Source organism: Hipposideros armiger, unplaced genomic scaffold (assembly GCF_001890085.2).
Source record: "Hipposideros armiger isolate ML-2016 unplaced genomic scaffold, ASM189008v1 scaffold_633, whole genome shotgun sequence".
Taxonomy (NCBI): Eukaryota; Metazoa; Chordata; class Mammalia; order Chiroptera; family Hipposideridae; genus Hipposideros; species Hipposideros armiger.
The window spans coordinates 722,843-736,678 of NW_017731983.1; the positions used below are offsets into that span (position 1 = coordinate 722,843).

The 13,836-nt window shown below is 39.0% G+C and overlaps 1 protein-coding gene across 24 annotated transcripts in view; it reads left to right on the forward strand.

Annotated features, from left to right (window-relative positions):
* RBFOX2 (RNA binding fox-1 homolog 2) overlaps positions 1–13,836 on the forward strand; it is a 253,002-nt gene that overhangs the window by 40,993 nt on the left and 198,173 nt on the right. Inside the window, exon 1 of one of the 24 annotated variants that reach the window (XM_019625521.1) lies at positions 1,478–1,525. The exons of the other annotated variants lie outside the window; for them this stretch is intronic. Coding sequence (XP_019481066.1) covers positions 1,493–1,525 — 33 coding nt within the window. The 5' untranslated portion in view covers positions 1,478–1,492. Of the gene's footprint in view, positions 1–1,477; positions 1,526–13,836 lie in introns of those variants that run through there. 24 annotated transcript variants of the gene reach the window in all.

The window sequence follows — 13,836 nt, forward strand, 5'->3', positions numbered from 1 at the left end:
ATAAGTAATGAGTATTCATTTTTTTTTCTGACCAGGGAATTAATACAATAAAAGCAAATTCAGGGACTTGCTGTGGGACATCAGAAGTCGATGGCAGACAGTTTAGGTCTGAGGATTGGCAGTGTAGCTGGTAGGGATTGGAAGCAACAGCAGGGGTAGGAAATAGAAAGGTCCATTTTCACTCAATCATACAAGTCTTAGGGGACTAAGGGATAAGACAGAATTGTGAACTCAAAACATATAACAGAAATTGTTATAACAATAGCTTTCTTCTGTAGGGTAGGTACACTCCTACGTGTTTTTTGTTCATTGTGCCTAATCTTACCTAACATCCCTGCAACGTCCAGGCACAGTCACATGTGTTGTACAGATCACAAAGGTTGAGTGACTTGCCCTAAGTCACTCTGCTAATGAGCAACAGAGCTGGTTTGACATCGAGTTGAATAGCAGTGGGAGTGATGAGACTCTTACAGAAGCGAAATTGAAATAGCTAATACACGCCACTTAAAATAAAATTTATTTCGTCTAAATTGACCTCTTTGGTAAAAGTGTTAATTTAAATTAAGACTGTGATATACTCAGCGTGTTAGCCTATCTCAGAGGGATTTTTTTGAACATTGTAGCATTATCCTTTGGGATATATTTCCTTTGTACTTTAATGAGGCTAATGAAGAGGTATCTTTTTTTTTTTTAATGCCAAAGCTTGTGAAGTTCAGTGAAACATCAGTTTGAATTGAATATCACAACATAAAACTAATTTGTTGGTGGTTATCAATTGGCATACTTAGTTATAATAAGTATTCACATAACCATGTCAGTTATTCTAGTCAGATCTGGATGCAATAATTATCAATGTTTGCACAAAGTGAATTTCATGTTCTTTGATAGCCTTCTAAGTTATAGTTGGAAGATCCCCAAATTTGCAATTGAAGTCTTGGGTTCCATGCCACTTTGGGACTTATTGCCTATGAGACCTTGGACATGTCATTGAGCCTCAGTAAGTCTGACCCTGAGTTTCCCTTATCAATCAAAAAGGAAGAATTTAGCAGAATCGTTATGAATGAGAGGCTGGTTTGACACTGAGTTCTGCCCCTCACTGGCTCTAGAACCGTGAGAAAGATACTTAGAGCTTTGTGCGATGTGGTTTTCTTATCTGTAAGGTCTGTCTCTGTGTGTGAGTGTGGGCCAAGGTGAGGAGAGTGCAGGTAAAGGAGCTGGTTTAGAATGAGATGACCTATGGAGTTCCCTCGAAATCTGTGATCCTGTCGTTCGTTGTTGGACCTGCGTATGTTCTGTATGTGGTGAAGTGGTTTGTATGAATAAGGCATGGTGTCTTATTATCATTACTCTTCTTTAGTAGTGCTGCCTCATTAAGGAATTGGTACTGTACAAGTCACTTTGCATGTATTATCTCACTTAATCCTTGGAACAGCCCTATGAGGTAGGTCATGTCCTCATTTAGAAGGTGAAGAATTTGTGACATGCTGTGATCATGGAGCTAGTAAGTGTCAAGGACATCTCTCAGGTCAGTGTGATACCAACGACTGTATGTTCCCCTCTGTGTCTCACTATACATGGAATTATTCGTGACCTGTCAAAACTAGGATGTTCTTGTGGGCTTAGTATGCCACAGACAGATTGCTTCTTGGGCCAATAATACACTGATGAGGAAATTCAATACTTTTTTTTTTTTTTTTAGAACCTGTGATATATCTAGTATCATTGGGGGAATATACAAAGATGTATGCATAAGATGTAGTTTGAGAGCTTGTGATCTCTTTGGAAATAGGAGGCATAGGCATGTATGTAATGCATTTAGAGATTAGTCTGTAGTGGAATAAACTCAAGTGCTCAACTCAGTAAATGCTATAGCAGTTTTAAGAAGGGAGTAATTGCTATGGGCTAGAAGAGTGTTTTGCAAGCTTTTTTGACCATGGCCCATGATAAGAGATCCATTTATATGACAGCCTAGTACATAGTTAAATATTTATCTGTACATATGTGACTAAAATAAGTTTTGTGAAGTAATTTTTACCCTTATTTAATGTGAGGTAGTTGATTCTTTTTAAAATTTTTAAAAATTCTGTTGTAGTCTGTCTGGTACCGTGATTCTTAAAGTGTAATGGGTTGATGGACCCCTCTTAAGTGCCCAACATCCGTTCAGGGTCAAAACTATTTTCATAATAACACTAAGATGTTATTTTGCCTTTTCCACTGCATGACATTTGCATCGATGCTGCAAAAGCAGTGATGGGTAAAACTGCTGACACCCTAGCATGAATCAGGCAGTGGCACCAAATTGTACTCGTCGTCATTATACTGTTCATGAACCATCACACACTTGCAGTTAAAAAAGGAAAAAAAAAAGCCAGAATGTTGTTGATCAAACAGGAAAAATTATTACCATTATTAAATCTCCACCCTGGTTACGCCTGTTTAATATTCTGTGTGACGAAATGGGTAATACACATAAGGCATTTCTGCAACTGAGTGTGACAGTTGTCTCAAGGAAAAACACTTTTGTGATTATTCGAGTTTCCAGCTGAGCTACCCACTTTTTTTCATGGAATACCATTTTTACTTGAAAAATAAGCTGACAGACTCTGGTTGTTCAGATTAGGTGTTTGGCAGACATTTTATTTAAAATAAATGAAGTGAGCCTGCCATTTCAAGGAAAACATTGACAACATTTGTTCCCAATGATAAAATTTGAGCTCTCAAGCAAAAGTAGAATTTTGGAAAACTTGTGTCCTGGATAATGGACTTGGCAGTTCCAGCACTTAAAGTTTTTTCTGATGAGATTGATGGTTACTGAGTGAATATGATTTTTAAAAATATTATGTAATGAAATGTATGAAAATTTAGAGGATCTTTATAACTTAGTGAACTGATATTTTATAAATGAATGATGTATAATGTTATATAGTCATGATAGCTAAAAATTTCTTCAAAATGCAAGACAGACAGATTTTAATCCAACATGGTATGAAAAATTTATTGATACAGTTTCAGATGCCACATTGCAGCTAACTTTTAAGAAATTGTCACTTTTCAAGTGTTGGTACAGTATTAAGGAAGAATATCCATAGATATGTGAAAAGCCTATTCAAATACTCTTATCTTTTTCAAATACATGTCTGTGGAAGGCCACATTTTCTTCATTTATTTCAACCAAGATAACGTATCATTACAGATTGAATGCAGAAGCTTATAGGAGAGTCTATCCATCTTCTATTAAGTTGGATGTGAAAGATACTTGCAAAAATTGTAAGACAATGAAACTACTCTCAATAAATTTTATTTTATAAAACGTAGTTAATTTTCATTACTTTTTTTGTTAGTATAATGATTTATTATTGGCATAAAATGAATTAACAAATATTTTTAAAAATTACTCAGTTTTAGTTTCTAATAGGCAAATATCAGTACTACAACCCACATAAACAAAAGTTTTTTGGTATCTTAATGTTTAAGGTGTAAAGGGATTCTAAGACCAAAAAGTTTGAGAACTACTACTCTAATTATTATTATTATTATTATTATTATTATTATTATTATTATTTTTAAAGATTTTATTGGGGAATCGGGGAAAGGGAACAAACAAGTTGTTGTCCTTTGGGTCTTCAGTCTAGTTGTGGAGGACGTCGCTTTACTGGCCCATGTTGGTAATATCATTGCGCTCTTCCCTGGTGAGGCAGATTGGTTGCTGGCCATTGGACGGCCGCTCACGGCGGCTCTTGGCTGGTCACGCTGGCTGCCGGCCGCTCACAGAGACTGCCAGCCACTTATGGTAGCTTATGGGAGCCCACTGCAGCCTACGCCATTGTAGGCGACTCTCGGCAGCTGAGCTTTAGGTCGAGCTGTTGTTCACCATCTTAGCTGTAGAGGGCGCAGCGTCACTGGCCCTCATGTGGGATTTGAACCAGGGCCCTGCTGCTCAGAGCTGGCATCCCAAGCCAACTTTTTTTTTTTTTTTTAAAGATTTTTTTATTGGGGAATTGGGGGGATGGGAACAGTGCTGGGGAATTGGGGAAAGGGGAACAGACAAGTTGCTGTCATTTTGTTCTTCAATCTAGTTGTGGAGGATGTTGCTTCACTGGCCCAAGTTGGCACCATCATTGCGCTCCTCTCTGGCGAGGCAGATCAGTCGCCGGCTTCTGGACGGCCGCTCACTGCGGCTGCTGGCCGCTCACGCTGGCTGCTGGCCACACACGGTAGCCCATGGCAATCCACTGCCACAGGGACTGCAGCCCATGCCGTCGCCGGCGACTCATGGCAGCCCAGCTCCAGGTTGAGCTGTTGTTCAGCATCTTAGCTGTGGAGGGCAGTGTCACTGGCCCTCATATGTGGGATCCGAACTGGGGCCCTCTGGCATCCCAAGCGAGTTCTTAACCATCGCGCCACTCGGCCGGCCCCCAAGCCAACTCTTAACGAACGCGCCACTCGGCCGGCCCTAATTATTATTACTTTTTTAATAATGGTTGAGTCCTCTTAAGTCATCAATGGGTCTTGACCCACAGTTCTAAAAAGCACTGAGTTTTAGGGATTATGGGTATTACATTGTGAACAGAGGTAGGATTTTGCTAGATTTTACTTTTAAGTTGAGTTGAAGTGGGAGAACACCCTGAGATAGGAAGTAAATTGAGTGAAGTTTGTATCTTGAAAGTAGCCATTTGCGGCCATCCTCCAAACTCCATTCATATATGGCCTCTTGTGTGGCCCCTTCTTTCTGATTTCTTCATGCCTTCCTCCATTATCAGTCATGTGCCCTCTGGGCCTTATATTTACATTTTATTGCATGATTCTTGTTGTATTTGTTTACATGCCTCTCTTCCTAGACTATGAGCTCCTTAAGAGAAAAATTGATAACTTATTTGTCTTTCTGTTTGTACCATAGCACCAGACACAGGAAAGTCCCTCAGTAAATGTTTGTTGAAGGAATGAGTAAATGGGGAGAAAAAGGGTTAGGCCAGATTTAGGATGTTTGTTACTTGATCGTATAAACAATGGAGGGCCAATAGCATGGGAGTGATATGAGTGGTGTTTTATGAAATTAACCCTGGCCCTGGTAAGAAAATTGTGAAGAGGTGGATGCAGGCTGCTGGACCAGCTAAGAAACTATTATTACAGTAATCCCAGCTTGATTCAGGCTACTCAGGCCTGGATTAAGGTGAATGCTTTTGCCATAGATAATGAAAGACAAGTATCCTGAGGAACAGTTACAAATACATAAATATAATCATGTCCATACTACCCAACATTTGCTGTATACTTAATGATATCCTGAATACTATGTAATGGGCCTTATTTGTGTTATCTCATTTAATCTTCACAGCATCCGTGAAGAAGTATTGTTATTGTCTCCGTGTTTTTGATGATTAAATAAAAATAATACATATTCATTGTTGAAAAATTAGAAAATACAGATAGGCAAAAGAAAAAACGTGCATCATTCATAAACCCAAACTCAACACTAAGACATATAATCACTAAATATTTTGGGATATAGCCTTCTAGACTTAAAAAAGGTATGTATATGTGCTATATATGCCTGACTATGAGGAAAACCTGAATATAAGGCTTTATGCTGTTTTTCTTTGGAAGGATATATGTTTAGGTTGCTAAATATATATACTTTTATGGATGTTGATGAAATAGGCAAATAAATGTCTTTAAAATATTGATTTTATTTATGCATGCATATTCAAAGTTATATACAAAATTGTATAGTATTTTAGAAACATGTTTTCTTCTATGGTTTTGAAAGAACATTATACCTATTCTACTGCATCAGAAACACTTTGAATCTTTAAACAGTTTTCCAGGGTATATATTGAGGTACTGCACTTTTTTTTTGTTTTGTTTTTAGCTGAGCCATCCTGCCACCCGTTGGCAGCTCAGCTCAGGATGGGAATCGAACCGCTGTTGCTCAGAGCTTGCACTCTTGAGCGAGCTCTTAACCAACTGAGCTACTCGGCTGGCCTGGTACTGCACTTTTTAAAGTCTGTATCTATTGCAGTCACTGATGTTTTTATTTCAAGCTATAAGTACCCATTCAAATAACATCAGGAAGGTTAGTTTTCTTCATTTACACCACAGTATACACTACACCACGGTGTACACTGCATTGCTTTTCCAAAAAATTTTATTGAGATGAAATTCACATAACGTAAAACTAACCTTTTTACAGTGAACCATTTGGTAGTATTTAGTACATTCTCAGTGTTGTACAGCCACCACACCTATCTAATTCCAAACATTTTTATCACCCCCAAAGGAACCCTATCCATGCACATTAAGCAGTCACCCTCCAGTTCCCCTTCCCTCCAGCCCCTGACAACCACCGGTCTGCTTTCTGTCTCTGTGAATGTACCTATTCTGAATAGTTCACATAAATGGAATCACACGATATGCCGCCATCTGTGTCTGGCTTCTTTCGCTTAGCAGAATGTTTTCAAGGTTCCTGCATCTTGTAGCGTGTACCAAAGCGTTGTTCTTTATAGCTGAATAACGTTCCTTTGTATGTACATGCCACAATTCGCTGATCTGTTCATTCGTGGATGGACATTCGTGTTGTTTCCGTCTTTTAGCTGTGCACAGTGCTGCTATGAATATGTGTATACAAGTATTTGTTTGAGGACCTGTTTTCAATTTTTTTGGGAATATATGTAGGAGTGGAATTACTAGGCCATATGGTAGCTCTATATTTAACTTTTTGAGGAACTGCCAAAATGTTTTCTGTAGCAGCTGCGCCATTTTATATTCCCACCAGCAATGTACAAGGATTTGTCACTGTATTTTTAATGAGGAACACAATAAGATGGGGAAAGTAAAGAGGAAAGACTGCGTGGCCTTTGAGTTTATTAGAGCTGTGTATCTCAGTTTTTGCCTGATGGACTTATTAAATATTTAGCATCACTTCAGCACTAAGAATGAAATTTAGCTCAGGGAACTGTATCTAATCTATTTGAAGTGGTGAGCAGACTAAGAAATGAAGATCAGAGAAGTGAAAGAAGGAAAATGTAAGTAAACTGGCAGATTCCTTGAGGGCAAAGGCCAAATTCGTCTTTGTGTCCCCGCGGTTAATAAAGTGCGTGCCGTGTCATAGGTTGTGTCAAGGGTCCCCAGGACTACCTTAGGTCCAGTGATGCACTAGGCTTCACAGAACTCAGCATATAGTCATACTCATGGCTTCGATTTATAACAGTGAAAGGATATCAAGTCAAATCAGAAGGGGAAAATATGCCTGGGGTAAAGTCCGGAAGTCAGGCTCGAGCTCCCAAGAGATCTCGCCCAGTGGAGTCACACAGTATGTGCTCGCTTCCATCAGCAGCGAGCTGAGGCTCTGTGGTCTTCCAGGGAAGCTCAGTAGACACTTAGTGCCAAGGTTTTTCTTTTTTTGGGGGGTGGGAGGGAAGGGCTGTTCATAGAGCCACCCTCTCTGCCGAGCACACACTGAATTCCAGACTTCCAGAAGGAAAGCAGGTGCTCAGCATGAGCCATATTGTTTGCACAGCTGAGGCACAGCTAGCCGCTCTTATCAGCTCTGGGAAGAGAACCATCCAGAAATCTAAGTTGCTAGACACCAGCCAAGGCCAACCTTGTAAGCTGCCCTTTCTGAGGACAGCAGTCAGGTCTGCTGTGTTCATTCGTTCCCTGTACATAGATGTTTTTAGTTCTTTAAAAATGTTTGTAGGGGCCGGCCAAGTGGCGTGTTGGTTAAGAGCTGGCTTGGGATGCCAGAGGGCCCCGGTTCGGATCCCACATATGAGGGCCAGTGACACTGCCCTCTACAGCTAAGATGCTGAACAACAGCTCAACCTGGAGCTGGGCTGCCGTGAGTCACCGGCGACGGCATAGGCTGCAGCCCCTGTGGCAGTGGGTTGCCATAGGCTGCCATGTGTGGCCGGCAGCCAGCGTGAGCGACCAGCAGCCGCCGTGAATGGCTGTCCAGAAGCCGGCGACTGATCTGCCTTGCCCGGGAAGCAACAATGGTGACAACTTGGGCCTGTGAAGCAACTTCCTCCACAACTAGACTGAAGAACAACAGTTCAGCAACTTGTCTGTTCCCTTTCCCCCAATTTCCCAGTGCTGTTCCATACCCCAATTCCCCAATTAAAAAAATCTAAAAAAAAACAATTAAAAAAATGTTTTTAGTTCTTTAAAACGTGTTGCTAGGTTCTTTGAAGAAAAGTAAATGCCATAGCAGAGAACCAGCAGGGACTTTAGTGTCAGGCAGACCTGGAGTTTTTGTAGCCCACGTATGGGAGAAAATACTTACACATCGTATATCTGATAACAGGTTAATATTCAAAATATAGAAAGAACCTCTACAACTCAACAACAACAACAACAACAACAAATGTCCCAATTAAAAAATGGGCAGAGGACTTGAATAGACATTTCTCCAAAGAAGATGTACAAATGGCCAACACATACATGAAATGAGGCTCAACATCAATAATCACGGAGGAAATGCAAATCAAGACCACAAAGAGAAAACAACTTCACACCCATTAGAATGGCTATGGTAAAAAAGAAACAAATTAAGTATTGGTGAGGATGTGGAGATACTGGAAATCTTGTGCATTGCTGGTGGGGATGTAAAATGGTGCAAGTGCTGTGGAAAAGGGTATGGTGAGTCCTCAAAATATTAGACACAGGTTACCGAAAATCCTGCAATTCTGCTTCTGGGTAGATACCCAAAAGAGTTGAAGGCAGGGACTCTCACAGATATCTGTACACCTGTGTTCATAGCAGCATTATTCACAGTAGTCAAAAGGTGGAAGCAACCTCAGTGTCCATGAACAGATGAATGGATAAACAAAATGTGGTATATACTTATAATGGACTACTATTCAACCTTAAAAAGAAGGAAATTCTGACTCATGCTAAACATGGATGAACCATGAAGACATTATGGTAAGTTAAATAAGCCAGACACAGTAGGAAAAATAGTATATAATTCCATTTATATAAGGAATCTAGAATAGTTAAATTCATAGAGACAGAAAGTAGAAAGATGATTGCCAGGGGATGTGGGGTTGGGGAGTTTAATGGGTATTGAGTTCCAGTTGGAGAAAGTTCCGGAGATGGATGGTTACACAACAGTGTGAATGTACTAAATGCCACAGAACTGTACTTAAAAATGGTTGAAAATGGTCTTGTCTTACAATTTTATGTTACTTATATATAATCACAATATTAAAAAAAAACTGCTGAAGAATACTTACAGTATGATATCAAACCTTAGTACTAGAAAGGTTAGATTGAAGGAGAACCTTATTTATTATTTATGTACTTCAAAACATAATTTTGTTTTCATGATTGAGTTTTAAGTAAAAAAAAGAGAACATAATGGATTTATAAAGGAAATTTAAAGAACTGGGAGTGTTAGCCAATAGGAATTGATCCCAGCAGTGGCCTGCTTAGTCGTATGAAGCACGTCACAAAAGACAAAGTTGCTTAGGTCCCCTTAGAGGTAATCTCATTCATTCTCATTGAATTCTAAAATCAATTTCCAACATCACTAATTTTTATCTAGTTTTTGAACACCTTTAGTGAGCCTGGTTGGCCACTTAGCACATATTCCTAAAAAACTGACTTTAGAATAAGCTAAGAAAAATTGAAGGTTGGTTATTTAGAAATGTGTTACTTAGTTGGAACGAGTCCCATAGATGGATTCAATTTCTCAAGTCATTTGCAACTGATCGATATAAAGGTGGGGAAGGATTTCTTCTGGAGCTTCTCCTGTATGTTAAATTCTGTGCCAGATAAACTTCACCCCAGTTCTCTCTTTATCTATGACACAATTGAGAAAACCGAGGCACAGAGAGATTAAGTCATTTGACCAGAGTCACATAGTTAGAAAGTGACACCACCAGTACTTGGATCGCTATCTCTTTGATTCCCAAAGTCCACGCTTTTTCTCGTGCATCATGAGAGGAGCTAGTTATGCCTGCTGTTAGCAGAGTCTGGGGCATGAACAGCTTCATGATTTGAGAGCCAGGAGTTCTAAGTTCTAGGTCCTCTTTTATGTCTACTTAGTTGACTGGACAGGGCACCTGCTTTAAGTCAGTTTCCTCACCTATAAAGAAAAGGGGTTGGATTGGTTACTTCTTAGAAACCTGTGACTGGCATGGAAAGGAGGAAATTTTAGTCTGTTTCAAAGGTGGGGTGTGAGGACCCAATGAATTCCTGTGTCAGATTTTAACGTGAAAAATACTACTTAGACCAGGGCATTTTTAACTTAAAAAACAAAACAAAAGAAAAAACACCAGACAGGGTATTTGGGATGGAGTGATGGGTGTCACAAAGAAAGATATCATCAGCTATCTTGATAAGGAGGTGGATGAAAGCTTGGTTTACCAGCTACCAGTGGACCTTATGTTGGGATTATGTTGTTAGTTACTACCAGATTCATATGCCTTATGAGCTTTTATCTTATCTTTGGGTACCTTGAACCCTGTATGGTTTTGAAGCAGAACGATGCCCTGTGGTTGCTTAGCAACCTCTCTTCCTGCTCCAAAGGTACTTGTTGCTGGTACTTTTGCATGTAATAGCATATGGACTTTAGGTACAGCTTCAGTTCCTGTACCTAATTCAAAATACTTTAAAAACAGTAACTTTGGCTGCACAACAAGGTAGTGAAATATCCTGGGAAACTTGATTTTGCTTTTTTCCTCCAGCCAGTGTGGTCTAAATCAATCTTTCCGTCCTTTGCTAAATGTGTGTAAGATAATGTGGAATTCATTTTCACCTGGGAGTCAGTCAGTGAAAACTCTGGGCTTGTGCCATCACTGCCCGGCTTTGGCTACAGAGGACAGCTTCGTTTCTCCCTTTCCTCAGCTGCCTTTTTCTTTCCTCTCACCAAAGTGCGTGGTGGCAAGAATTTACTTTGTTCCATTCTCAGTATTTTTCTTCCATTTTGTGAAAGGGGGTTGATTTTGTTAGTCACAAAAGAAAGGCAACAGGGTGGGTTTTAAATATTTTTTTTTCTACTTGCTTAATGTAACTTCATTGTGCGTTTCCATTTCCTTCACCCTGCTCCTACTGATAGAAGCTAGTAAGAAGCACTCTTGTCACAGAAGCAGGGCCTTTTGATCTTCAATGCTGTTAAGTCCTCTTAGCACTTTTCTTTTAACTGTATTTTAAAAATGCTTAAGGAAGCAGTACTTTTGTTTTTCCTCTGAAGTGCAGAATTATGGGTAATTTTAATTTGGAGTGGGCAAATATATTGGCTGATCATTTAGAAATGATATGGGTGATTTTCAGAATATATTTAGAAAAGTGGCTTTGAAATTGTCTTTTCAGCATACGTCAATCCATCACAGTATTGGAGATCTTGCCCTCCGATAAGAGGCTAGAGGCCGCTCCCCACTCTCACACACACTTTTAAAAAAGATCCCCTGAAGTCCTGTAGTTCTTTTTATAGACTTGCGTTATGGTATCAGTCACATTATCTTGTAATTATTATGACTCCGAGCTCCTAAAGGACATGGATACCAGCACAATGCTCGTCATAAAGCAATTGTTCAATCCACTCTGACTGAACAAATGAAGATTCTTCTGCTTAAATGGATTTTTCAGACACAGGTGCCTATGGGAGCTTCTAAGCAGCCAGTGAAGAATATGAAAGCCAGGTGATATTTTGCTTCACTTCTGTGTCCACTGTACACGCAACATCCATCGCAGTTGTTCTATTGGGCAGTTACTCAAGGACCCGTCTGTTCCTCTTTCACATGTCCACCAACCAGAAGCTTCTAAACTGGCTTAATTGCTGTCCTCTATAGTCAGTAAGGATTCTTGTGGTTGGTATTTTATTTCTTATGAAGTCTTTTTATTTTTGAGCAGCCTCTGTGCCTAGGCAGTCAGTTTCTAACTCCTTCAGCCTTACGAGGCCATTAGCTCCCGCTTATAGGCACACAGCTGCTAAAAAGGCTTCCTCTAGAGTTCAACACATCTAATTTCCATCCTGTGTGTTCCGTTAGCTTGTCTTGATTCCAGCTATGCTTTAAATGTTGGCTACTATTTTTACACTGATTACAACCTCCTATCTGCACGTCTTTAGACAATCGTCATCATCCATACCTGGACCAAAGGGATTTTTTTTTTTTTACTAGTTGTCATGAAGTAGCCGAAGTACTGACTGGGTATAGAGTTAAGACGTAAACCTGAAGGCAGCTCTCAGTCACTATCATTAGCTATTTGGCCTTGAGTAAATCACTTAATCTTCCTGAAGTTTAGTTTTGTCATCTGTAAAATGAGGGTTATAGAGCTTCTTTTCTGCATTGTGAGGACTAAAGAAGATTATGTGAAGGCGTTTTAGTAAGTTCTAAAACATTATGAAACACTGGTAATAGTGACTTTTTGGTTCTTTTTAATAATCTATGATATACATGAATTTTATATTTTATAAAATTCAAACATTTCAGATAAAGTATGCCCTCTTGACCTTCCACAAATCTCATTCTCCTTAGAGGTAACCACTGTTAGAAGTTTGTTGTATATCTTTCTAGATCTTCTCTATGAATTCTTTTACTTTTTTATATTCATGTAGAGATACTTCTTTTTATATTGTGATAAAAAAATACCACACTGTTCTGCTATCCTTTAATATGACTTGAGATAGTTCATAGAGATTTTTATCTTTTTAAAAACTTACATAGAAGATGTGGAAATAGTACAATAGTTGATATACTGTTTCCCTATTATTAATGGAGACTTGAGGTTCTTTCCAGTTTTGCATGATTAGAAACTGCACTGCATTGAAAATCTTTGCACATGTTTCTTTGAGCACATGTGCAAGTGATTCTCTAGTATGGAGATCAAAGATGTGAAATCACAGGAAGGCATATGCATTAAATATTTTAATAATATTGTCAAGTTGCTTTGCAAAATGGTGGTGCCAATATGCTTACATTCCTGCTATTAGATGTAAAGGTATCTATTTACTTACTTATCTTGCCAATTTGTGATACTTTAGTTTTCTCCAATCTCATGAGTGAAAAGATATCGCAAATCTAACAGTGTTCATAGGCGACATGGTTTGTGAGTGCAAACAAAAAGGACTGGAAACAATTTAAATATATATTAATGGAGAAATAAGACAGATAAATAAATTCTGATGTGTTCATAGACTAGAACACTGAACAGTAGTCAAAATTAGTGAAATTAATCTTATAATATTGAGCAAATAATAAAAGGAAATTGCTAAAGAATACATACAGTAGGATCCATTTCTATAATCTTCAAAAACATGCAAAGTTAATGCATTTCGCAGGGAAAGATATATGCATGGTAAAGGTAACAGAGAAAGCAAGCCTTTGTTGTTAAGTATTGGGCCCCTTTCAGGAAGGCATGTGTCTTCTGGGGCTGAAGAGCTCAAACAGCCCATCTGAGATGGGGACATGGAGAAGGACATGGGGACATGCTTCGTAAGGCCGGTGGAGGAGGGAATTCATTTCCTTGGCTCCATCTCCATACAGCCTGTTACATCTGTCTTTGCTAGTAAAGGTTTTGACATTACTGGCTTGTAGGATTGTGATTTTTTTCCCTTATAAAAATTTTTCTATATTGTGGAACCCAAGAATATGGCTTATTATATTATTATATTATTATAGATATTCTCTGGGAGTGATGAAACTGTTAATTTTCTTTCGGATGTTTTTGATTACTTTCTTAATCATATAATTCCCTTCTCAGACAATCTTGAAATATTCACTGCAAAGGAATAATGTGGAGTGGTTATTAGAGAAGAGAACTTGATAAATGCAAAGAGCAGGGGCTTTGGAGTAACAAACCTGGGTTGAAAGTCTGACTTTCCCATGTAATACC